The 26075-nt window shown below is 54.2% G+C and overlaps 1 protein-coding gene across 10 annotated transcripts in view; it reads right to left on the bottom strand.

Annotated features, from left to right (window-relative positions):
* Positions 1–19754, bottom strand: part of TCF7 (transcription factor 7) — a 35264-nt gene extending 15510 nt beyond the window's left edge. For 8 of the 10 annotated variants that reach the window (XM_084764144.1, XM_084764146.1, XM_084764148.1 and 5 more), the window contains exons 1-3: positions 19233–19624; positions 19000–19066; positions 18414–18538 (exon numbers count right to left, since the gene is read on the bottom strand). In XM_084764144.1, coding sequence (XP_084620270.1) covers positions 18414–18538; positions 19000–19066; positions 19233–19484 — 444 coding nt within the window. In that variant the 5' untranslated portion in view covers positions 19485–19624. Of the gene's footprint in view, positions 1–18413; positions 18539–18999; positions 19067–19232 lie in introns of all 10 variants that reach the window. The other 2 variants (XM_084764147.1, XM_084764145.1) reach the window with 2 other exon arrangements.
* Positions 19755–26075: the final 6321 nt, after the last annotated feature.

Genomic DNA, 26075 nt, shown 5'->3' with positions numbered 1-26075 from the left:
AATCCCAGACTCAGGAGACAGAGGCAAGTGATCTCTTGAGCTCAAGGCCAGCCTGGTCTGCATAGTTGCAAGCCAGCAATAGCCAGAGCTACATAGTGTGTGCAGGAAGGGCAGAGAGGAGTGAGCTGGGATAGCTGTGAGATATGTGGACACGTCAGGCCTGAGTGCCTTACAAACACTCTGACTGCCAGTAGGGTACAAACAGGCTGCTGTTTCTCCTGTCTGTGAACTGTCTCAGCTGTCATCTCACAACCCTTCCCCTCTACAGAACCCTGAGGCTGAGGTGCAGCCTCAGTCACTGCCTCCAGATCTCAGCTATCAGTCACCCTTTAACCTAGCCAGGAAGACCTTTGTCAACATCCTCAATGACTTCCAAAATCCTGAGTTCGGTCACCATTTTCCCCAATCCCTTACCCTTGTGAGAAACAACTGATTCCTCCCTCTTCCTTGAAATCTACCTCTATCACTTGGCCTTCAGGATACCCCGCTGCTTCGTCTCCCTCCAACTTTTCCAGGCCACTCCTCTTTTAGCCCTGTGTTGCTTCTCCCATCCACTTATCTCCTAAGGTAAGGATGGCTCAGCAGTTAAGAACACATGCTGTTCTTCGAAGCCTGTAACTAGAGCTCAGAGAATCCAATGTCCTCTTGTGGCCTCCAAGGCACATACATATACACACACTTAAAAATAAAATCTGAGCCGGGAGTGGTGGCATACACCTGTAATCCCAGCACTGTGGGAGGCAGCGGCAGGCTGCCTGAGTTGGAGCCCAGCCTGGTCTGCAAAACCAAAATTCAAAAACTTTCTGCCCCTCAAGTGCTGGAATTAGAAGTGTGCACTGCAATGCCTAACTGACTCATTTGATTCCAAGCCTCACTGCTAGGGACTCTACTTTCCAAATGCCTACTCAACTCTAGGCCTAAAAAATGTCCCCAAACTCCACACTCATGCAAGTGCTCTATTACTGAGCAACACCCTCAGTCCTCAGGTCAGAACCTTTGACTCTGCTGGTATGCTGTGGGATTCCTCAGTTCCTGGCAGCTCCATCCCTGCGTTAACTGAGGAACTGTTCAGACCAGACAACCTTGTAGTGGTTCTTGACACTGACCCCAATGTCCAATTTCTCAATGGATTCGTTGTCTTTCCCCCTCCCCTCCCCAAACATGGTTTTTCTGTTACACAGAGCCCTGGCTGTCCTCAAACTCACATCAATCCTCCTGCCTCTGCCTCCCAGGTGCTGGGATTAAAGGGATGGGCCACCACACCCAGCTTCTCAGCAGATTCTGATGTTCTACCTCTACAATCTAGACTAACCACTTCTTGTCTCCTCAACCAATCTGAGCCATCATTTCTCACTGGGACCACTGATCCTCTCCGCTCCTTGGCCAGGCTCCTGCAGACACAGAGATGATGTCATTCCGCCTAACCCTCCCTGACTGTCTCCTTGCCTGGTGATAGCTCTGTGTGGCCGCCACCAGCTCCCTAAGAGCAGCTCACCTCCACCATGTGTGCTTATATTGCCCAGGAATCCCACAGCACCCTTACCCAGGGTTAAAATTTGAGGTATACCATGGTTGAAGGAAGCTGGAAGTTCCAGGCTACTAACCATTTCTGATCCTGATCTGAGCCTCTTGCTTATTGGATGGACAGGAATAAGAATATCAGTCTTGCACGCCTCATGAGTCATTAAAACAAAACAAAAACAAAAACTTGCTTTGTCTTAGAGGGTTTGTTTGTTATTTTTGAGATGGGGGTTTCTCTGTGTAGCACCACTGGCTGTTCTGGACTTTCTTCGTAGACCAGGAACTCACAGAGATCCACCTGGCTCTGCCTCCCAAATGCGAGGATTAAAAGTGTGCCCCACCACCACCCAGTGCTTTGTCCTAGTTTTGAGGAGCAAATGCTAAGCCCTTTGTAACAGGAAGCTTCCTGACAACCTTTAAGGCCTTTTTTATCCTCAGATTGAAGACAGTGTCAGCCAGCCAGCAGCCTACCCCAGAGTTGTTAGACCTCATGGCATAAGGCAGCACACCATTCACTGTCTAAGGTCCAGTTTTGCTTCCTGAGCCCCAGGTTGCAGTGCAACTCAGGCTGGGCCTCAGAGATCCAGCTCAGCCTACAACTCCTGCCTGCTGTGTGTGAGCGCATGTGCGTGTGTGAGTGTACAAGGCAGTGAGGTGAGGCAGTTTGGGGTCCTGGGGATCGTAGGCTTGGTATTTGGGAGAAAGCCTCATTAATTAGAAGTCTGCAGATCAACCACAGAAGTACGGGGTGGGTGAGGTGGGGCAAAGAGCCCACCAGCAGCTAGAGACCCTGGGAGGCCAGGACTCTGGGGCAGGCCCTAAGGGCTTGGCCAGTCCTTCCCAAGTTTGTGTCCTCTGCCTCTTCACCCCACCCCTCAGCCCCTTCCATGCTCGGTGATGCTAGCCAGGGGGAAACGTCTGGCACAAGGCTCCCTGCCCCCTTCAGCCAGTAGAACGTCCCGCTCCAGGGCTTCAGCACAAGGCTGTCTCAGTGCCAGACTTCCCAGACAACAGGGTGGGGTCGCCTAGGGCTTGGCGTGTGCATGGCAAGTTCAGGGACTTGAGTTCCACCTCCCTCTTCTGCCTGAGGGTGACTGTCCCTAGCCTCCAAGGGAAGGAGGCAGGTCTGGGTTGACTTCCCACCAGACACTGAACACCTCAACAGCACAGTCCCTGATCTCTCTACTAAGGGAAAGGACACAGTAAATGCCAGAGCATAGCGGGATATAAACATGCAAACAGGAGTCAGGGACTCAACTGCACTTGGTATTTCCCCCACGTCAGCCACCCACAGCCCACTCCTTGTCTGTGCCTGAGTTCTGGCAGCTGCTCCCACCAGCCTGTGGCACTCCAGGACAGGTCTAGGACTCAGGCTCCAGGGCTGCCCACCCTGTCACTCCTGCCAGGACTTATCTAGCCTGCTGGCTACCTGGTGACCAGCTCCCTCCTGACAGAGGTGGTCCTTCCTGCTACTGGCATGTTTTTACTGTTCAAAGACTCCCACACTCACCCTCAGCTACTGTCCCCAACTCCAGTGACCTAGCCTGGCCACCACATCAGGACAAGGTAGAAATGGGGGACCCCTAAGCAGGTCTCTACTCTGGAGTTGAGCTTGGGCTCAGCTAGGCTGCCTCTGGCCCCCCACTTCCTGCAGGTTCAGGTAAAAAATAAACACAGTCGGCATTTTCCCTGCAGACCGCAGCGGTCTGTTCACAAGGCTGAGAGCTCACTGAGAGCCCCTGTTGCCACCAGCAGAGAAACTCCCTCGCCTCTGACGGTTGATTCTAAAAACCCCCAAACGCTTGAGCCCCACAACACTTTCCCAGCGAAGAAAGTTGCCATTTCCTCTGGCCTCAAGCTTGATGGGGGTGGATGAACAGGTCCTTTCAAGAAAGCCCCATGGCAGAGTCTGAGCCAGAAGTGTCCCTGAACATCCAGGACACATAAGCTTGAACAAGTATCAGGATGTGTCCCTGAGCTCCAAGCATGTATCAGGCAACGAATGTCTGAGGCTGAGGACAGACAGCATCTGCTAATGACTGAGTGTTAACCATGGGGCAGGGATGGTTCTGAGCACCAGACACCCCTCCTCAAACAAACCTACCATTTGCAGGCACAATGACTATCACCTCTGTAGGAAAGGAGACCAAAGTATAACGCCATGGTCAGAGCTCAGCCCAGGTGCAGAGGAGGCTAATCCAGCCTGTCCCCTCAGCTTGACTAGCTTACACTGTCTTGAGCCCATGCTCCTCTGATTCTAAAAATAGTCATCAGAACCCTACCTGACAGTGAAAGGTGGTACCCCCTCCCCGCCCCCTGGAGGCCCAAGCCACATTTACATACCCTCCCCGCATGCTCCTGTTCAACCTAAACACCCAGCTCTCTGTCTCAATGCCTCTTCCACAGTTCCTTTTGCTCCTTGCCATGCTGGCTCCTCCACAGACCTAGGTCTACGTCTAACCTGGACAGGGGTCTGCCAGCTTGGCAAGCAAATGCCTGAACATCCTAGAGAGCTGGCCATCTCTGGCTCTCCAAGCTTGGTATTCAGGTCATTCTCTCAAGACCCTGAACAAAGGCCTGGGGAATCCTTGGTGCCCCAAATGTCTGCACTTGGAAATCAGCTCTTTTTAAGCTCTGTGCTCTCAGGCAGAAGCTAGGCAGAAAGCTGGGCTACTGTCATGGTGGTTCGCTATGTTTGGCAAGAACACAATGGTGGAACTGAGTATAAATGTACGGGGCGGGCAGGCATGATGGTGGTACACGCTTAGCCTAGTACTCAGGAAGCAGAGGCAGGCAGATCTTTGTGAGTTCAAGGCCAACCTGGTCTACAAATTGAGTCTGGGACAGCCAGGGCGTTGTTACACAGAGAAACCCTGTCTCAGAAACGCGGGCGCGCGCGCGCACACACACACACACACACACACACACACACACGAGGCAACCCATCTGAGGCAGGCATTGAAGAGAAGCTCTATGAGGAGAGGACGGCATCTATAGCACATAGCCTGCTGGACCCCTTCAAGGATTCTCGGGGTCACTAAGGATGTCAAGATAGTCACACACCTCGGAACTTCCTCTTCTCACTCTTTGCAACAGGAGACGGGAGTGCTCTTCCCTTGCCTCTCATCAAGGCGGCTGCCTCTGGGAGGCTTTTCCAGCCCTCCATGTGTGGCTGGCTCCCTGTTGTGTCCTTGCATGTCTTCTCTCCTCCCTGTGTTCAGGGATTATGCCTTTCTAAAGCTGGTACCCAGGCTGGTTCTCTGCAAGTGGGTGCCGATGGGCCTGCATTCAAAGAGAGGACTCGCAGCACTGGGAAGTCGGAGGCTGGATGTAGTCACAGTAGCCCATGGGAGCTGGGGACACGTCAGGCTCGGGAGGGTCCATCTGGTATCTGAGCCTTCTGGCTTTCCTCCCTTCTACACCTTTACCCACCTGAGGGACACTGAGAATGACCACAAAGTCACAATCACACATGCTACCAGTTCTTGGGTGTCTTTGCTCTAATTAGAAAATGCACACTGTGGACAGAACCGCAAGCCTTGACTTGGGGAACACTGTGCAGACTGACTTCATCTTCAGCTCTGCTCCCCTAAACAAGCCAGTGGTGGCCACTGAAAAAGTCCCCTCTAATTCTCGCTTCTTGTCTTCACACGGTCACAGCGACAGGGGACCAGTTCCCCATGTGCAGAGCAACAGAGTCACCAGTCCAGCAGTGATGACACTTGCAGGTTTAGAGTTCGGCTAGCTGCTGTGTAGGATGCTCCCGAGTGCCCGAGTCCATGGGAATGAACTTCTCAGGATGCAGGCTTCCTGTGCCTTCCAAAGGAAGTCAGTCGGGCTGCACCTGCCTGAGGGCTGCCACAGACCCTCCTCTGCAGATATACTTCAGACTGGCAGAGAGGAACAGGCTAGAAGAGCCCTTGCTCCTTTTGTCCCCAGCCCTGGCCACAGGTCCTACTACCCAGGACACAGTGCTATCCAAGGAACGACAACCTATAAGCTTCTCACCAACATCCTGTGCCAGACGCCTACTACAGAACCAGGGCCATGGCCTTGGGGCCAGCAGAGCTAAAGGGGCTGGGGACAACCGGGCCACACGCTAGACCAGGAGGCTTTAGATCCACCTGTCAGCAACAAGGCAGTTACCATGGCTGCAGAGCCCTGCCAATTGCATGTGGCTAGTCCACTAGCCTCCTGGCCCTGACATCAGATAACAGAACTGCCTCACCGGAGGCGAGGACCAGAGTCCCTGCACACAGCCTTGGCAAACCACAGGTTTCTCCACCCAGCCCAGCCCAGATGCACCATCAGTGAGTGAGCTGAGTGCATAAGCTGAGTGGCCTTGCCCCTGGCCTCTCGTGGTTTCTATGCATTTGTCTACTTATGCTTTCCTTCCTCCTCTTTGAGGTAAACACCCCTTAGGACAGGATGTTTTTAGAGGAAAATATAAGCTTCCGGGAGCTGCTGCAGCTGAGCTGCTAGCTAACATGACGAACACCCTGTCTGGGGATTCTGTAAGCAGCCGAGGGCTGGGCATGCCCTGAATGCTGGCAGTTGCTCTGCTTCTCCTAAGTGTCCAGCGTTAACCCCACCATGGATACGGCCTCAACAATGTCTGGGCTTGGCAACAGGGAAAGTGAGGCACTGAAGCAGTTTAGAAGCTCTGTGCTTCCAGCTGGGGGCACATCTGGAGGCAGTGATGGAGGGCTGGGAATAGCAAGGCAAGGTGCAGCCTCGGAGCTGTCAGTCCACAGCGGCTGGCTGAGTGGCTGCCCAGCAGTCTATAGAGTTCCACCTTGTGCCAGACTCCTACCAGTCTTCCCAAGCCACTGTGGTGTGCACGAAGATTCCACAGATGAGGATGGCAAAGCAAAGGGCAGTCCTGTGAGCAGTGAGCAGCACAGACCTGAGTCCAGCCACTTGGGCTCTTGGCAGCAGCCTTACCACTCAGCTAGCCCTCGTGGACAGCACTTAGGCTGGCAGCTCCCAGCCAAATAAATCTCAGCTAGTTGTTTGTGCGTCAAGGTCTTGACTCTGGAGCTCAGTAGTAGCTAGAAGTGGAAGAGAAGAGACTTGGAGACCTCGTGCTCAGACAGCATGCATTTTTGCCCCAATTCAATGCATGAAGAGCAGCACAGGGGCCTCCAAGTTACCTGGACTGCATAGACTACCTCGAGAAGACAGTTTTGCCTGGAGGCCATACCAAGATGCTCATTCTGGCCTGACCCTCCAAGTTGCTTCAGCTTAAGGCCTGGGAGCTCCATGTAGACTCAGTCCAGCCGTTCATCCACAAGGTCACAGGGCAAGATGCAGAAAGAAGCCGCTAAAGGCAGACTCTCAGCCCCAGAGTGCTCCCACAACCCCTACACCCAGATAAGCCACAGGGTCCTGAGATGAAGCCACTAAAGAGGCTGAGTTAGGGGCTGTGCACATGGCACCACTGCACACCTGTAGGAACCGTGCTCCTACACAGTGCAGGGAACACCAAACTCCCGGGGGCAAGGAGGGAGACACATGGGGGAGCCAAAAACACCCAGCTGCCTGTACTATCAATGCTACCTACAGAGCAACAGGGCATTATGGGGGAACTGGGTTCAAATCCCTCCTCCAACACTTACAGGGGCAAGTCTTTTGGCATCCACACTTTCCCATCTATAAAATGCTCATGAGCTGGTGTCAAGGCCTAGGCGAGTTCTTATTTGTGTTTGCTAATATTCTTTTGGTACTTAAGATCAAAAGGAGGGGGGGGGGGGAGACAAAAGCAACCTCTGTCCCTAGACAAAAGCTTTTCAGGAACGCCAGCTCTGTGCCAAGCTGGGACTGCAAGCCCTCAGTGTCCTTTGGACCACTGCCTGGGCACCATCAGGCCAGGCTTCTCAGCTCCTCCCTGGCCTGCAGTGACCACAAGGGGCAGTTCAAAACCATTGTCCTCAAAGTGTCCCCATGAGGCTGGCAAAGGCTCTGGTTCCCAAGAAGCTTGTCTGTAGGTGCCTTACCCAGGCCTTGGGGTTCCCTCCGTCTCCCAGCTTTCCCCCAGGATTCTTCAGCCCAACCCTAGACATCCCAGACAGGGGTACCTTGGCCTGAGAGGCCTAGCAGCAGGCTTTGGACTAAGTGAGGACCGAGCTGGCAAAGAAAACTCCACAACAGACAAGTTCTAACCTCGTCTGCCACACATCAAACCTGGCTCCAGGTCATTTACAAACTGTTTTTCCCGTGGCATTCTCCTGGGGAGGAAAAGCCCTGGTGTCTTGTCTCTCAACCAAGAAACGCAGCCTTCTTCACTCTGAGAGGACTAACCTTGCCAGATGTGCAAGGAGAGGGCCAGCCCCAGCCAGAGCTAAGAGGGGCAGGGAGAGCCCAAGTCTCTTCTTGGGGCCAGAGGAAAGCCACCCAGCTCCACTGTCCCTCACATTCTAGAGCAAAAGGAGACAAGCAGTGAGGAACATGGACAGCAGGGAGAGAGCCATGTCCAAATCCTGACCACCAGGTACCTCTCTGAGCCTCAGTTTCCCCACCTGCAGAATGATGGCAATAACAGATCAGGCTGTGTGTATGTGTGTGTTTATGTATACGTGCCTGTGCATGTGTAGGAATGTGCGTATAAAAGTGTGCAGGTACACGGCAACCAGAGATCAAAGATTTTTCTCATGTTCTATTTTCTGAGACAGAGGTCTCTTCTCAATAAAGCCAGAGTTCCCCAGTGTGGCTGGCTAGCTAGAGAGCTCCTGGGTCAGCCTGTGCCTGCCTACCTAGCACTGGGATTACAAATGTACACTACCAGCAAGCTCTGCATGGGCGCTGGGGAGCTGAACCCAGGTCTGTCTGTTTAATATAGCCACTACTCTAACAAATGACCCCCCCAAAAAAAAAGCCAAAACAGGCCCTTGAACTTACCATAGAGTTGACTCAATGTCTGCTCCTCCTGCCTAGGATCATAGGTGTCTGTCTACCCCTACACCCAGTTTATGTGGTGCTAGGAGCTGACATGCCAGGCAAGCACTTGGAACGTATGGGATTTTTTTTCTCTAGCATGAAGGAAGATACATCTAGATATACGGGGTGTTCTGTTTTCTGAGCACCTGCTGAGGGCCAGCCCCTGAGTGGGGCACGGAGCACCCAGTACTAGAAGACTCTCCTCCTAGCTGCTTGTTTCACCTGACATGGCCACCAACCGTCTGGTCTCGGGTCTCGTGGCTTCCTCTGTTCCTTCTGTCCCCACTCACAGAGCGGCCACCACAGCAGGGCAGCTCCTGGGGCCGCACGCTGTTTCAAAGCCCACCATCACGCCCTGGGGTGGCTGCCGCAATTGGCACACCCCAAGTGTCCAGCCATGCCTGGCAAAGACCCTACTGCTCCCCACAGGCTGCCTCGAAGCAGCAGAGGCCCACCCACCCTCTGCCCGCCTGGCCACCAGGCAGCCACAGAGCCATCTGATCTGAGTGAAACTTCAAACTTAATGACTTTTGTGCTGGTTATTTAAAACGCAATGTAATTTTCTTAAGCACCCTATTATTTCCTTTGATAGCTACAAAGCTTCCCCCAATCCCATAAGCATGTTTATTTTTAGAGAAAAGAGTGGTTTGCAGTTGGTCACAGAGACCATAGGGAGACAGAACCCACAGAAGGCAGGGTGAGGAGTCAGCGCTGGCAGCAGGGAGGCCCTCCTGCTTCTGGCTTTCCACCCCACCCACCATCGGCCAGGCCCACCCTTCCCTCCCCAGCCTCAGCCAGCGACCCTCCTGTCCCACACTTGACAGTGGCCAGATGATCAATGTTAGGCTAGGCCTCGGTGCCCTAGACGGTTCCACTTGCTGCTCACGGAGCCTCCCACGGATTCCAGGCAAGGACAGGCCTAGGGAAGGGTCTGCATCACACCCCGAAGCATCTCTGTCCTGTTCCAGACAGTCTGCCCCAGGTGAGGCCTTGGGCCTGAAGCCTTGGCCAGTAGAGTAAGAGTCTTGTCTGGATAGAGCAGCCTCAGGCAATGGCTGCCCACACTGGGTGGGTTATGTGCAGCCCTGCCATTCGGGGCTGCTGGGCAGGGGAGGCGGCATGGAGGAGGGTTGGCGTGTAGAGGTCAGCTGAGCCCCCCCCCCCCCCCCCCCAGTGCGGGCGTCCTCTGGGAGCAGCTATTTTTAGGTCTGAGGCTTTCTTTCATGTGGCTAAATGATGGGGGTTTACAAAGCATCAGTAATGCGTTTCAGATGGCGGCCCAGCGGGCCGGGAGGCTGGGCCCCTGACACCAGAGGCAGACGAGTCAGAGTTACTCAGGGTCTCCATCCTGGGTTCCCATCACCTGTCCTTCCCGAGCCACGGACCTAATGGTGAGGCCAGTCCTTGCAGTGACAAGCAAATCCCACTCAAGGCCCACCCTATCAGCAGGCCTTTCCAGTTTACACGTATCTGGACCTTAAGAATCCTGCTGGGGCCAGGATTCCCACCCACTGAGGAGAGGACACTGGGACCCAGAGAGGCCCCAGCCACCACAGGAAAACCAGCTTGAAGGGAGTGACCCACCACCATTGGCCCCCAGGCCTGCTCAGGTTTAGTGGGGCTTGGGCAGTGCTAACCATGCACATCCTGAGCCAACACACCATTGTTCCCTGAGGCCTGGACCTGCCCACCCAGGGCTGGAGTCTCTGCTATACAAACGTCATCTGGAAGCAGACAGTGTGGGGCCTAGACAGCTCCCTTGTCCTTGGAGAGGGAGGAGGCTGTTTTAATGGGGGCTGAGGGGCTGAGGAGGAAGCGTATTTATTTGACAGCGTGTCTGCTTCCTCTGATCTCCAGGGAGTTCTGGCTATAGAGTCAGGGCCTCGAGGGAAGGCTGTGTCACCGGTTGGCTCTGGCTCTGAGGCAGAATCTGGGTGCAGTCCAGGGAGGCAGTCTCCATGGGTGGGACAGGCCACAAGAGCAGCCTCCTGGCAGGAGAGACCTAAGCTCACACCCTTCCCAGCTCTACTGAGGCAAAGGACAGACGCCCTCCATCCCAAGGGCCCGTGCCAAGAGAAGCCCTGTGTACCCAATGGGCCAGTGGCAGTAGATAGGACAGAATCTCTGACAAGAACAGACTCTATTAAGCTTTGGTGGCACAAGCCTCTGATCCCAACTGTTTAGGAGGCTGAGACGAGAAGAACGTAAGAGCTCTAAGTGCTGCAGAATGGGTCCAAGGCCAGCTTAGGAAAAGCAGCAGACCTTACCTCAAAAAGTACAAGCAGGGGGATGGAGAGACGGCTCAGTGGTTAGGAGCACTGTCTGCTCTTCCAAAGGACCTGGGCTCAATTCCCAGCACCCACATGGCAGCTCACAACTGTCTGGAACTCCAAGATCTGACACGCTCACACAGACATATATATGCAGGCAAAATACCAATGCATATAAAATTAAAATAAAGTACAAACAGGAGGGCTGGAAAAGATGGCACAGTGGTTAAGAACATTGACTGCTCTTCCACAGGACTACACCCAGAGGAGTGCCTAGAGATATAGCTCAGTGGCAGAGGGGTTCTGTTTCAATCCCCAGGACCACCAAAACCAAACACACAAATGAGAAAACAGATGAGCTCGCCTGGGCTAAAGAGAGCTTTCCAGCCTGAGACCAACTACTCAGACCACGTCTGTTTCTTTGGAGACAGGATCTCGTGTAGCCCAGGCTGGCCTTGAACTTGGGGATCAACCCCAGAGCTTTATGCTTGCTGGGTAGGTTCTACCAACTGAGCTACAGGCCCATCCCGGCAGTGTCTATTTAGAGTCCTTTGTTTTGTTTTGTTTTGTTTTGTTTCTTAAGGTGGTTTGTTGCTGTGGGTTTTTGGTTTCTGTTTGTTTGTTTTGCTTTGCTTTTTGAAACTGGATTTTTTAATCCTGGCTGTCCTAGAACTTGCGATGTAGACCAGACCAGCCTTGAACTCTTATCAATCCATCTGCCTCAGCCTCCCAGGCCCTGAGATTAAAGGCATGCACCTCAGTGTATGAGGGGAGGCTACAAATTGCCTAAAGGAGGCAGTGGAGAATGTTCTGGGTTCTGGGGACCTCCTAAAGTCCCTGGGACCTCAGAGCCTTGCTAGATGGAACTCTGATTAGAGGTCCTCCTCTACCTTGGCTGAATGACAGCAAGGCCCACCTGGGTGGCTCTCTGGACTTACACTGGCCAACCCTCCCACTCCTCACAAGCCCAGAGCCCACCCCTCCCAGTCAGCTCACATTCCTCCAAGCACCCTGCCACTCCCAGTGTCCACCCTGCCCCAGCTGCCAGCTCTGCCTGCCATGGCCCTCCGCCTCCATGTCCAACCCAAACCATCTGTGGTGGGCACCGCCCTGCCCTGCCAGGGCTGCCAACCCGCTATATGTGCCCACTCACTCCTCCCAGGCTCTGGAACCAGTGAGGCCTGGGCCCCAAGGTCAGATGCCAGACCCTTTCTGGCAGTCCTTTTCCAGCCTCACCTCACATTCCTCGAGGACCCTGGGGTTGGGTCTGTCCAGGTGACGGGAAACAAGCCCATCTGGGCCTCTCTGCTCAACCGTGCCCCACCCGGGCCTTCCTCCCACTCTCTCCCCGCAGAGGCTTCTCTCAGGAAGCCTCACCAGCTGCCCCCGCAGCCTCTTTCACTCTTGTGTTTTTTATCCAGCTGAGCAGAACCTCAGAGCTGAGTTGAGGCTCTCTCTCCGGGAGCTGCTCTTTGTCTCTCCACAGACTGAGCTCTGGTGGGCAGTGGCGTAACTTCCCATGCACGTGGCTCAAAAATAGAGTGTGGAGCCACGGTTCTAGCAGGCATTGCTACTTGGGGATGACGGCTGCCTGGGGGACCCCAGCCTGAGGTATAGAGGGCCATAAGCTGCCCTGACCCAGTCCCAGGCCTCCAGGGCAGCGTCCACTCAACTGTAGACCTCACATATCACGTCTTGTTCCCCCCAGGAGAGCAGAGCCCTCACGTCCTTGCTTTCAGAGGGCGGCAGGTGACTTGAAGTGGCAAACCTAGTAGCAGAGGACAGACCTTCCAACTAAATGCTTTTCCACTTTGTGCTAAGACAAGATCCTCCCCACCTGCAGAAGGGTGTTCCTGCAGAACCCGGGCACGGTACAGCTGGGGGTACAGCTGGGGGATGTCGACGCTTCTGTGACCTGACCAAACACCTGTTTCCTCCACCAGAGCCTTGTTTGTACACAGAGGCAGGAAACACCAGTCACAAGGTGTGAGGAGGTGTGACTCTAAGGCTCTGGGACCACAGCTGACCTGAGCAGGCACAGAGGGGCTGTTAGCTGCTCCCCACTCCACCCAGGCTCTGGGCCCACCCTGACCCAATCTAACCTCAGCAATAGGACTTTAAACTGGCACCCCTAGAATGTTTAACAGTTCTACTCAACCCTGCTGCTTTTGGGAGGGAGGGGGTGTTGTAGTCTCTACAGAGCACACACACTGCTCCCTGCCAACCCCACACCCTCCTGTGACTGCATGCAAACCCAAACCCATGGCTCAGAGCAACCGCTGTGCCAGGCAGAGCTGAGGCAGAACACTGGGTCCTGGTGGTCCTAGCAACCTTTGTGCTGGCCTCTGAGCCTTGAGGACAGTCTCTCCGCCCTAGTGAGCTAGCTCACCCAGTCTTTCCAAAGGAGTCAAAAGCAGACCTCTCTGGCTCTGGGCAGGGCGGAACTTACAAGTCCAGCTCTAAGCAGGGCTCTGAGAGGTAGGCTTCTTGACCCTGACAAGGTGGTGAGGTGCACACCACCCTCAGAGATTGCCAGCTTGAGAACAGGAGAGGCAGCAGATAGTCCAAAGGCTACACCAACCCTTTACAGCCCTCCAGGGGAACTTCAGGTCCCACTGCCCACCCACTGTGTGCATAGTAACAAAGACAAAGTGCGCTCAGGGGGAACTTCAGGTCCCACTGCCCACCCACTGTGTGCAGAGTAACAAAGACAAAGTATCACTTCAGTCCAGGACCACTGCCCACCCACTGTGTGCAGAGTATCAAAGACAAAGTATCACTTCAGTCCAGGACCACTGCCCACCCACTGTGTGCAGAGTATCAAAGACAAAGTATCACTTCAGTCCAGGGCCGTTCAGGCTGGGCTCAAGCTTTGTACCAGCCTGGGACCAGTCACAGGCTTGAAACCTACAGGGAGGGACCTGGGGCCGTACTCCCAGAATTGCTCGGGATGCTCTCTACTCCAGGAAAACCATCCAAATGATCAGCGAGATAGAAGCTGATATGTGGCATTGCCTGGGCTGCACAGAGCCCTCCAAACCAAAGCACCCCCAGGGCAGGGCAGGTTCCAGGTAGGAGGCCAGCAGCCCCGGCCCTGTATCTGCAGGGTCTACAATCAGACTTCTCTGGCCCAAAGTAGAAGCACAGCTTGTGGATGGGAAGCCAGCCCTGGGCCCAGGAGAGCTAAGACCAACCATGGCCAATGGCTTCTTCCCTCAACTGCCCTGGCAGCTCTCTGGCAAAGCTGCAAATCCTCACTCTACTTCTAGAAGGGTGCCTGCTAGTCCACTGTTCAGATGGGAAACCAGGAAGGGCACGGCAACGGACAACCGTGCCCACTGCCTTGGTCTGATGAGCTGCCAGGGTGAGCAAGGTAGCCAAGGCCTGAGGAAGACTGGTCAGAGGGGCTCCTGGAGGAGACATGTGGAATCAGGCCTGAGCGAGGGCCGAGAAGGTAGTGCCCACGTGAAGAGCTGGGCAACAGTACGTGCCAGCTGAGGGCACAGGTGCGAAAAGCCCGAGGGGAGGGGGACTCTTGTAGGTGTAAGCCGGACAAGGACATGGAACTGGCTACTGTGAGGGACGGGGAGGGGAGCCTCAGCACCCAGGCTGCGTAGATGGCTTTAGACTTTCCTCCAAGGGCAACGGAAGCCCTAGGTGGTTGGATGAGGCAGGAGATGTGATCTGAGCCAAGTTCCTAAGGAGCCCTTTTCACTGCTGTGTGATTGTGGGAGGGAGAGGGAGGCAAGGGGGCCCTGGAGGAGGCATCTGTAAGACAGCAAACCTGTGGCTACTCGGTGGATGGCATGACAAAGAGAACAGGAGGGTCTGGGATGTATCCGATCCACACTGCTGTCTAGGGGGAGTCCACGGTGCACGCTAGGCCTTTCTTTGTCTTCCTCTGTTGAACAACAAGCCGCTCACAGGAATCCCTCACAGCCCATGCTGAGGCTAGCCTAGCACACCCATAGCTGGGCCTTCCCAGGGACAGCCCTGCTTATGGTCATGTGGCATCCTTGTGCCACCCTCTAACCTCCCCCTCCACAAGCCTCACTGTGCCCTAGACTGGTACCCTACCACCATGAGGGCTTGCAGCAAACCCTCTCTGTGGGGAAGGCTGATACTTACCCAGCTCCAACAAGGAGCCCACAAGGCTTCCTCGTTGGCTCCCTCAAGTCCTGCTTAACCCCTAACTCTGCTCCCTCAAGGGTTCACTGTGTGGCTTTCAGCCTGGACCTCAACCCAGGAGCACAGAGGGAAACCCAATAACCAGGGGCCCACCCATGAGTCCCTCTCCAAACTGGAACAGCTGTTAGGCCCACAGAGAGCTGTGGGGACTAGGGACAGGGAAATGTGGCCTCTGCCATGGCCTCAAAAAAAAAAAAAAAAAGGTCAAGACATAACACTCATACCATGAAGTACTTTAAAGGGTCCAATCTGCGGTTTTTAGTAGCTAGGTAAGGCTACACAACAGACATTCCACAACATAATTCATCACCCACCAAAAGAAGCGCACACAGCCACTAGCGGTCACCCCCTATTCTCAACTACCTGCAACCACTAAGCTGTCCTGTCTATCTGTCTGGATGATTTAACATTCATCCAAAACAAACAAACAAACGGCTCTTAAGCCTCAGGTCATAAGTTCCAGCAAGAACCCATAGGAGGGGTCAAAGACTCATGCTATCTCTGACCTGCTTGGGGTAGCACTGTTATGCAAAGCCCCTAGTCTGAGTCTTCCTAAACAATAATACCTTACTCATGCGGCCCACCTCCCCAGAACCCAGCCTAAAAAAACAGCCCGCTCCTCTCCTTCCCTACCTCACGCTATTCTCGGTCTCAAATAAAAGGAAACAAGATTTAAAAAAATAAAACAAAAAACAAAAAAAAGACAAGCAGGGACCTGCCGCAAAGCATGATGGGACAACCTGAGTTTGATCCCTGGGACGCACATGGTGGAAGCAGGGAAACAACTCCCCCAAGCTGTTCTCTGACACTGCCTGCCCCACCACCACCACCACCACATGCAGCAGCATCCATGAGTGCATACACATACACGAATGCAAAAACAAAGACCTCACACGCCCATGGCGATTGGTTTAGGCCACTACCTTGCCTACAAGCCTATAGGAGACATCCCACCACCAGCAGCTGAGGGGCCAACTTTGACAAGTTTCTCATTCCCAGAGTAGGTGTAAAAGAAACCAAATGCAAAAAACCAAACCAAAACAAAAAAACCTCTACTTGGGCAGGGGGTGAGAGTCTGTGGTCCATGGCAGTTGGCGGTGAGTTAGGCATTTTGCTCATTACTCTGGGCAAGGCTGGAGCTGGCCTGTTCAGATGTCTCCGATGTGGTAGCCAGGCAGGCATCCCATGTACCCATGGAAAGAGAAGGTCCCTGCAGCAGACTGTCCCTGGTAGCTAGGGAGGCCTATCCACTGGTCTTGGGCACCTCAGTGTAACTACTGACCTCCTGTATGCCCTCAGGAAAGGCTGGGCACAGAGGGGAGAACTATACTCTATCCACTGCCACCCAGTTGGCAGGGCGCGAGCAGCGCATTGTCTGCCTTCCTACAGAGGAGTGTGGGAAAGGATCAGCTTTGGCAAAAGACTCCCTGCCCCCAGGGTCCTTGCAAGGCACTCCTTACCTGTTAAGAGAATAAGGGCGTCCTTCCCAGTGCCACACACATGAGCCTTGAAGTCAGGTGACAAATGTGCTCCCAAAACATGGGATGACCAACTTTGCTTTGTCAAACCAAACTATACTTGAAACACCCACACAGTTCCTCATGGGTTGCCAGCTACTTTTACTTGTTTGACCTTTATTTGTTGTGTGTTCTATCAGGTTTGCTAAAGAGACTCTCTCGGGCCAGGAAGATCTACACCTCTGTGCATCTATGTCCCTAACCCGGTGTCCCTCCAACACAAGCTCTGCTTTGTCTTTGTTTCTAGCTCGGCACAGGAGCTGATGCCATGGCCAGGGAAGTCAGGACGACTTACTTTCCCCTCATACCATAAGGCAGTGGTGAGGCTGAGGAAGAGGGCAGGGGACAGTTGCACATAGCTATCCATCTGTTGAAGCTTGTGAAGGGCTCCAAAGCAAAACACTCACAGCTCTAAGGCAGGTGAATGGTACCGGTGCTGACTGTGGGAATCCACCATTCTCCTTCTCTTAGGCTGAACACCACCCCTCACCCCTACCTCTAGGCATCTCCCGTCTCTGGCTCAATCTATGAGCAAACCTCCAAACCACTCTGCACTCTCCCTGTGCTGCTGCACAGCCCTGAAAGTCCATCCTGCCAGCAAGGTTCTGGGGGCTTTGGGCTAGTCACAGTTGCCACAGTGAGCCGAGACCCAGCGCACACAATGTCTGCCAGTGATCTCAAAGCAGCAGGTGATGCCAATTGGCCCCCAGGTCAACGGCTTTATGCCCATTAGGGGATTTTAAAAGGTTATCTTTGTTAAGCATTGCTTGTACGGGGCACAAGTCTCTATCTAGGGCCAGCGGCATTGGCAGGTGGTAGTGTCGGGAACCAGCCAGCTCTATCACGTGCAAGAGAAGCGCCTCAGATACCAAGCCACCTCAGGGCAGAAGACAGGCAGGCAGGCAGACCACACGGTCGGTCGACATGCACAGCTTACTGGTGAACAACAGGAGTCCGTTTCTAGACTCTACCAGGTTCTCCTCTGCTAAGTGACCCAGACCCCCCTCCCCTCCTAACAGGGAGCCTTGGCCGAAGCCCGTTTTAGAGAACAGCCTACATCTATCTTCTCATCCCCCAAAGCTTCACTAAGGCAGCTGCTCTCAGAACCGCCATTCCTGTAGTCCATCCGCAGTCGGCCGCCTGACCCTGCCACTAACCATCCAAACCTGGGCTCCCGACCTGCGCCGGGCTTACGGCCACACCCAACAGAGCTCCATGCTCTCTGAACCCCCTACTTCCCACCGGAGGAGAGCCTGGAATCCTAGTAGGAACTTTTCAAAAGCAGCAGGTTTTGCTGCTACCCAGCTCAGAACCAGCTGTTCACATGTTACCTGCAGCAAAGGGCTAAAGGCCTGGCTCACGAGGAGTACAACCATGTCACCAAGCCTGACACCGATCCACGTAGCTGAATTCACATTTAGCAAACCTTTCCTAGTGTGTGTGAGACCAGACCGGCCTGCTCAAAATCCACAGCATGTGGCAAGGGTCCCTAGCGAGGGCTTATGCATTGCTAGTAAGGACTTAGGAACCAGAACGTAGCTCCTGAGGCACAGCTAGGAGGCGGGAAAAGATGAGGCCTTCTACGGGCTCCTCTCACACTCAGCTCCCTTGCCTCTCTGGAGAAAGCTAGCCGCAAACTTTTTGCTCAACGTGTGCGCACACCACGCTAGGGAAGGGCACGGACTCGGCTCAGCGGTTTCCAGAAGACCTCCACCCACAACCCCAGCGCCACCCAACAAAGGCAACTGCTTGAGCAAGTTGGGAAGACAAAGGCCAACGGAGGGTGAAAAAGAGCAGAGCCCAGGTACCCCTCCCTCCTCCAGCTTTCCTTTCAGGTCAGACTCCGCTGGCTGTTGACCGGGTAAAGAAAGCAGCTAGGAAACGCTCATCTGGGCAGACGTCCCTTTTTGTCCAAACGACACCTGCATAGGCAAGGAGGTAGCCAGCCCATCACAGGGCCTGCCTTGCTGCGGTCACTTACCAGTGGGGGTTGAGGCTGGGGGTGCTGCCCTGCTCCCGAGGCCGGCGGGTAGTGCATGAGCAGATTGAAGGCAGAGTAGACAGTCTCTTTGTACATGCCACTGGCACACTCCGGGGCCTTCAGGCCTGGAAAAACCACAGCTGGGTGAGACACCAGCCTAGCCAGCTGCTTCTAAGGGCTGCAGGCTGTCTGAGCAGAGTAAAACAAACAAACAAAAAACAGCCAAGGGGTCCCCCCCTTCAAGTTCGTGACTTGACAGGGAACGGGTACCTACGAATGGGTGGGAATATCCGCAATGCCAAGTTTTAGGGGGAAAGACCCAGAGTCCAGGTCTCCACTTGGTGGCCGGGGCTTGACTCCTTGCCCTGCTCTCCTGCCTGGGAACCTTAGCCAAGGCTTGCTCCTCAAGGCAAAGAATTAGTCAATCACCTGGGCTGGAGAGGAGGAGGAGGAGATGGCGGGGGTCTGTTTACTCCTATAAAGGTCAGGGCACCGGAAGTGACTCCGGCTCAGCGGCACCCGGGAAACCCGCCCCCCACTCCCCCACCCTGGGTTCTAGCGCCTTCCTGAGCCACTCAGAACTCACCGTCCTCTAGGGACTCTGGAAGTTTGTCCTGGAAAAGTCTCTGCGAAGTGTGCTCTCGCCCCAGGGCCTGCAGAACGAAGCAGAGGGGCCGTGAGGGGCGGAGGGGACACGAGGGACTACAGAGATGGGACACACGAGGGCCATGGGCGCGGGGGGGGGGGGAGAGGAGGGGGCGGGTCCGCAGGATCCCAACTCCAGAGCAGGCCCTCCGGGGACGAAAGGGCCGGGCTCACCTCGGGCGCTCCCTCGGCCTCTCCAAGTACCCGGACGCCGGGACCCGAGACCCCGGCGCCTGCCGCAGCGCCTTCGGACTCATTCACCAGTGAGGACTTGAGCTCCGCCAGGTCCCGCTCGGGGCCCGCGGCGCTGTCGCGGTTCTTGTCGTCCTGTTCCTCGCCTTCGTCTTGGAAGGCCAGCAGCTCATCGGGCGCGCCGAGGTCGTCGCCCGCGCCCGCACCGCCTCCGCCCGAGTCCAGCTGCGGCATGGTGCGCTGCGCCCGCCGGGGCGCCGAGCCGGCCTGGGAGGCGGCGAGCCCAGGGTGCGGAGCTCCGAGCCCGGAGCGCGGCGGGCGGAGCGCGCGCTGACTCCGCCTGAGCGGCCAGTGGGCGCGGGGCGAGGGCGCGGGGCACAGCCGCTTCGGGAGCTGGCGGGTCGGAACATCAAAGGCGCCGCGGGCAGAGTGCCGGGGGCGGGGCGGGCGCCGGGGCGGGGCCTCGGGGGAGGAGCTAACGCTCCGGACCCCGCCCCTCCGCTCCCTGGAGAGTCCGGGACAGGCCCACTGGGCATGTCTTAAAGGGCTCGCTCTCCTCGAGGTATTTCCAACCCCAGCCTGAAATCCATCACTAAACTGTGGAACTTCGCTTCCTTAAAAGACAGCCACAACTTGCACCCAAGTTTCTCCTCCAGCTACGGAGAGTGGCGTTCCTTAGACCCATGGGACGTGTGTAGTGCCTTGGAAACCTCGTGCGAACAGCATCCTTTGCCTGATCTGGAGGCTGCGGGAGGAAGCCCCCCTACACACACACAAACACACACACACACGCACACACACACACACACACACACACACCTGCCTCTTTCACCATCCCTGCGCTGAGCAGGGACCTGATTCCAGACCGCCTGCCCATATAGACATAAGCATTCGCACCTCACATATTTATTGACTGACTGCCTGTGTGCAACTCAAACACCGCAAATATATGACATGGCGGCCCCGAGGCGAGGAACGACCATAGCCACTCACGTGTGTTTTCCAGCCCGCTTTGACTTTCCCAACTAAGTTCGACGCCTAGAGCCTACTGTCCAGGAACTGAGACTTCTGGCGGCCACGTGGGGCCACGAGATTCGGTGTTGGGGGTCTTTAGGCAGCTACTCAATCTGGGAAGCTGCGTTCCAGAGACCATTGACGCTCACCCTAGCTAGTTAGGGCCGCATCTTCTGTGGCATCTCCTTGGCACCCAGGGCCGTACCCACGCAAACCTCCAGGACATGTGTGGCCTTCACTGGGTCACACTTCTGCAAGACACTAAGCCCTTTGGATAACGATGCAGTAAACTAAAGACGCTCACACCTCCGCCCCAACCAGGTTTTGATGTTGGGAGTCAGTGTGGACCGACCCTTCCACCTCTTTCGAGTGTAGCTGGAACAGTAGGTAATTTGTGGAGGAGGACTCTGGCCGCCTCTCTAACTCCGGGCCCCACAGGACCCCTGGCAGCAGCGCAAAGCCGGCCGGAAGACAGCCGCACCGCCCCTCCCGGTCCAGGCCCTGCCTGCCTGGCGGAGGATCAAAGAGACAAGGCCTTGCTTCTCAGCGCTCAGATCCTATCAGCGCCCTGCCAGCGGGGCTTCTGGGTCCTTCAGCTCCCGGCGGGGATGCCCATTTATCCCCCTTCCCAGCGCTGGGGGACTTGGCTATTAGTGCTCAGCTTGGCAATAGGGATGCGGTGCAAACCCCGCCCTTGGCGCCTTTCCTGTCTTCTTCCCGCAGGTGCCAGCTTGCTGCTGGTTTTGACCCCATCCTCTTTAGATAGGGGGCAGGGCGGGGGCTCCAACGGAAAGCTACAAGAGAGGAAAGGCTCTGGGGCGAGGCCTCCCCCTACCTCAGTTCCGAGGTTGTCGGGGCTGGGGCTAGCTTTGGGGTGAGCACCTCACCGAGAAAGTTGCACAGGAGTTGAGATCACGCTAAGCCAAGGCACGACCGATCCTCCTGCGTTTATGAGCGACTTCAGTTTAGGCAAAATCGCTTCCATGACGGTTGGCAGACCATGAGGCCCCAACTGACACGGGCTATTGGGGGTCGATTTTCTCTCTATCCATGAGGAGAAGTCAGGCAAGGAGAGGTGTGATGATGTGATTTCACTCTCTCTCTAGAGCAATTTTTCCCCCAGCTTGGTGTTGCCCTTTAATCAAAGAGCAAGGCCTTTCTGCTTTATTGGTGCTGAGGTAGCCTATCCTCAAATGGTAGAGAAAAAGGAATGTTTTAAATGCCCTTATTTGGCAAAAGAAATGATACTTTTTCCTGATTTGTTCACCCTCCCACCCTCAAGTTTCTTTGGATGACTTTATAGAGCTGTGAAACACCCCAAGGCTGGGAACAACTGCCCTGAGGCATCCTGGCTCCAAGCCTCACCCCATTGGGATGAGCAGTGAGGGGGAGGCAAGCAGCGAGAAAAGGAGCTTGAGGAAGGGGAGGGCGGGTAGAGGGGATGAGTCTCCGCCTCCACACCCACACACAGCGCCGCCACTGCCGTCTAAAGGTTTGCCCGGGACTCGCTACTGTGCACTCACACAAGACGGTGTGAGCAGGAGTGGGATCAAGAGACCTGGAGTGGTCAGCGGGGCTTGGGGTGGGGGTGGGGGGGCGGAGTGGAATACATCTGGGTGTGGAAAGCCCCCAGGGTTTGGAGAGCTGACACCGCCTGGGCTACACAGTGAGATTCTATCGGAAGAGAGGAAAAAAATAAATAAATAGGAAGGTGTGTCTCTCTCAGCAGAAGCCCCTTGCCGAGGCAGCACCATTTCTGTGATCGTCACCCGACAGATGATGACAGTGTGGCAGCATCCGTAGGAGCTTCACACACTTCGTCATATTTATCATCACTAAACCTTGTGGCATGGGGACAATTGTCCCCATTTGACTAATGAATGACTAAAGCTCAGAGAGGTTGTGTGAGTCACCCAAGGTGTCAACAGCTTCAAAACGAGCTGCCAGCTCCTGGTGGTCAGACTTCAGACCCAATACCTAACTGACACACTCATATCTCAGTCAGACCCCTAAGATCCCTGAGGGATTTTTTTTTTTTTTTTTTTTTTTTTTTTTGTCTCATCAAAATAGGGTCTTTCTGTGCAGCCCTGGCTGTCTTGGAACTTTTTTTTTTTTTAAAAGACCAGACTGGCCTCGAACTCAACGATCTGCCTGCCTTTGCCCCCTAAGTGCTGGACTTACTAGCTGTGTGGCATTGGCAAACAAATGGCTGATTTTGGGGGGTGATTCTTATTACCTGGAGAGACTGTGAAGGAATAGAGGGCTGGGGGTACGTGGCTCAGTGGATAGAATGCTTGCCTAGCATTCGCGAAGCACTGGGTTTGACCCCATATAAACAGAGGGTGGTGGCGCATGCCGAAAGTTCTAGCACCCGGCAGATACAGGCAGGAGGACTTGAAGTTCGTGGTCAACAGGGGCCCACTACATAGGACCCTGTTTCAGAAGAGCGGGGAGATCACTCACAGTGATGGGTCTCAGTGACCGCTCCCCTGGAAGTTCCCAGAGAGTTGGAGGACCAGGCCAGCTCTGGGGGAGAGCCAAGTTTTCTGTGGCCAAACCGCAGGTGGTGGCGTCATCATTATGCAAATGAGTCACGTGAACCCTCCGGCCCTCCAAGGCTGGAGTTAAAGGACCCTCGGAGCTTCGGCATCCTCGTGGGTGGAATGGCCGCCCATCCGGGCCTGCCTCTCCCTCATGCTCGCTTGGTGTTTGGTGAATCACTGGCTCCCAGCAAAAAGCTCAGCACAAAGCCTGGCACATCCCACGGCTCTAATAAATGGGTGCTCTCCAGCTCGATATTTTTCGGAAGTTGTTAGGCTAATTGGCTCTTCATGTAGTGCCATGTAAATCAACCGACTGTTCTCATGGCCTGAGCCCACTTAATCATAGCTGAGGCTGGAAATGCACATTTCCTCTCCTCTCCTTTCAAGTTCCTTTAACATGAAAGGCCCTCGTGAACTCTCTGACCTTTTCTAACAGGGAGATGCTTGAAATGTGGCATTTCCAGAAAAATGGCTCAAAGGAGCCCCAGACGGATTGAGTAAATTACAGCGGGGAGAGTCAGGGGCGAGCAGCGAGCAGCCCTCTTCCTGCCTGCCAGCCCACTTGCCGTCTTGTTGGGGCTTGCCAGGAGCCCCCCTGAAGGGTGGCTGCAGGCCCCAGGTGGGTTCGCTCCCAGGAGCCCCCTGAAGGGTGGCTGCAGGCCCCCGAGTGGGTTCGCTCCCTGTAGGTGGACTTCTCTCAGGGTACAGTTGGACACAGACCCTGAGGCAGACTGTGGTTTAAATTGTGTAGTCTCTCTCTGCGTGTAAGGGGGCATCTGTGTGTGTGTGGCCCACAGGACAGCAATGGTACAGCCGCATGATGCAGCTGCCTAGAAATGGAACAAGAAGTGTTAGGGAGCCATTTTTTTTCCTTGATGGAGAAGGGTGAGTGCTGGCCAGGCTGCATCAAGCTCTGCGGTTAGTCCCCAGCACCACATAAGCTAAGGATTCCTGGTCAGCTGAATTGGTGAGCTTCCAGACCAATGAGGTGCCCTGTCTCTAAGGAGGTTGATGGCACCCACAAATGGACTCTGAGAGGTTGTCCTCTGGCAACACACACACACACACACACACACACACACTTTTTGGTTTTTTTGTTTGTTTTCAAGACAAGGTTTCTCTGTGTAGCCTTGGCTGTCCTGGACTCACTTTGTAGACCAGGCTGGCCTTGAACTCACAGTGATCCACCTGCCTCTGCCTCCTGAGTGCTGGGATTCAAGGCATGCACCACCACTCCTAGCTTATACACACGTTTTTAAAACTGTTAGGACTGGTTAAAAGAACCGACTTTTATTTCAGAGCCCCCCAGTTTGGTTCCTAGCACCTGTACAGCAGCTTACAACTGTCTGTAATTCCAATTTCAGGAGATCTGACACCTTCTCCTGGACTCTGCAGACACCAAACAAGAACACCGTGCACAGACATCCATGTGGGCAAAAAGCCATACTTACACAGTAAATACTAAAGTGTGTGTGAAGTGTGTGTGTGAAGTGTGTGTGTGTGTGTGTGTGTGTGTGTTTACATCTTTGGCCACAAGGAAATCAACTTGGGATACATGAGAGAGAGCTTATCTTTAAAAATAATGTACATATAATAAGGATAAAACATAAAATAAAAAGAAGAAAGCTGCCATAATAAAACATGCTATAATTCCTGCACTTGGGAGGCTGAGGCAGGAAGGTGGCTGCTCAGGTCAGGACCAGCATGAGCTTAAGAACAGGTCAGTAGCTGGGCATGGTGACGCACGCCTTTAATCCCAGCACTTGGGAGGCAGAGGCAGGTGGATCGTGGTGCGTTCAGGGCCAGCCTTGTCTACAGAGCAAGTTCCAGGACAGCCAAGGCCACACGAAGAAACCCTATCTTGAAAACCAAACCAAACCAACAACAAGAACAAACAACCTAAATAATAAAGCTATTTTAACTATATATTTCATACTGAGGAAGCCCTAAAGAACTTTGCCTAAGATGGTGGGGGGGGGCGGAAATTGAGGAGTCATTCCTACATGTTCAGAGGGCCTGTTACCGCTATAGGCCAAATCCCATACTGGATTCCTAATAAATGCACCTGAAATTCACTCACTAGAAAGATGATCTGGGTCAGAGACAGCAAAGTAAGCCTAGGATGACTGAATGTTCACTAGTCTCTCTCGAACTGGATAGGCCCAGGCCTGTGCCTGCGTCCCTAATCTACCAGGGGTTTGTCGAGAAAATTGAAGTGATTCCTCTGTGTTTTCTGGACCCAGAATTATCCAAAACCCACAGGTACCCTTTACATGGTTTCCGGGGATCAATGAGGGGTCCCTGGCCGTGAGCCCAGAGCTGAAAGTCAAGAAGCATTACAGAAAGGGGGTGTCAAGCCGTTGCCTCAATGTGGGGGCTGCCTATAACGTCAAGAGAGATGTACCCATATCTATAGTAGTTTGGGCTGCCCAGGCCCCTAAAGTAGAGAAGTCTCATGAGACAAGAGAACTCATTAGATATTTGCCAGTCTGTCTGTCTGTTTGGTGGGGACTGTAGTCTCCTTATCTAACCACTCACTATAAAGTCCAAGCTGGCCGGAAACTTGATTTCTTCCTACCCCGGCCTCCCAAAGGCTGAGATTGTTTTTCTTTCTTTTCTTTTCTTTTTTTCTTTTTTCTTTTTTCAGGTAGCCAAAGAAGACCCTCTGTTTCTGTGGTACTGAGAGCAAACCCACAATTTCATGCTCGCTGGGCAAGCATTTTATCAATTGTGTTGGATTATCAGCTGTCTTATTTTGTCTTTTTTTTTTTTTTTTCTTCCGGAGCTGAGGGTGGAACCCAGGGCCTTGCGCTTGCTAGGCAAGCACTCTACCACTGAACTAAATCCCCAACCCCAATTGTCAGCCGTCATAGGTTTTCTATCATTGCAATGAAACACCATGACCAAAAGTAAGTTGGAGAGGAAAGGGTTTATTTGGCTTACAATTGCACATCGTAGTCCATCATTAAAGGGAGTCAGGACAGGGCTGGAACCTGCAGGCAGGAGCTGATGCAGAGGCCATGGAGGGATGCTGCTTACTGGCTTGCTTCCCATGGCTTGCTCAGCCTGATTCTTATAGAACCCAGGACCACCAGCCCAGGGATGGCACTGCCCACAGTGGGCTTGCCCTCCATCAATAATGAATTAATTACTGCCAGATCTCATGGAGGCATTTTCTCAATTGAGGCTCCCTCATTTCAGAATAAATGCTCACCACCTGAGGATGCAGCGGTCGCACGAAGGTCCAGTGTATTGTGGTAGGATTTGG

The sequence above is a fragment of the Acomys minous genome, assembly GCF_964271855.1.
Source record: "Acomys minous genome assembly, chromosome: 16".
Taxonomy (NCBI): domain Eukaryota; kingdom Metazoa; phylum Chordata; class Mammalia; order Rodentia; family Muridae; genus Acomys; species Acomys minous.
Note: the sequence above shows the minus strand (reverse complement) of the source record. Positions and strands in the feature narration are given on the sequence as shown.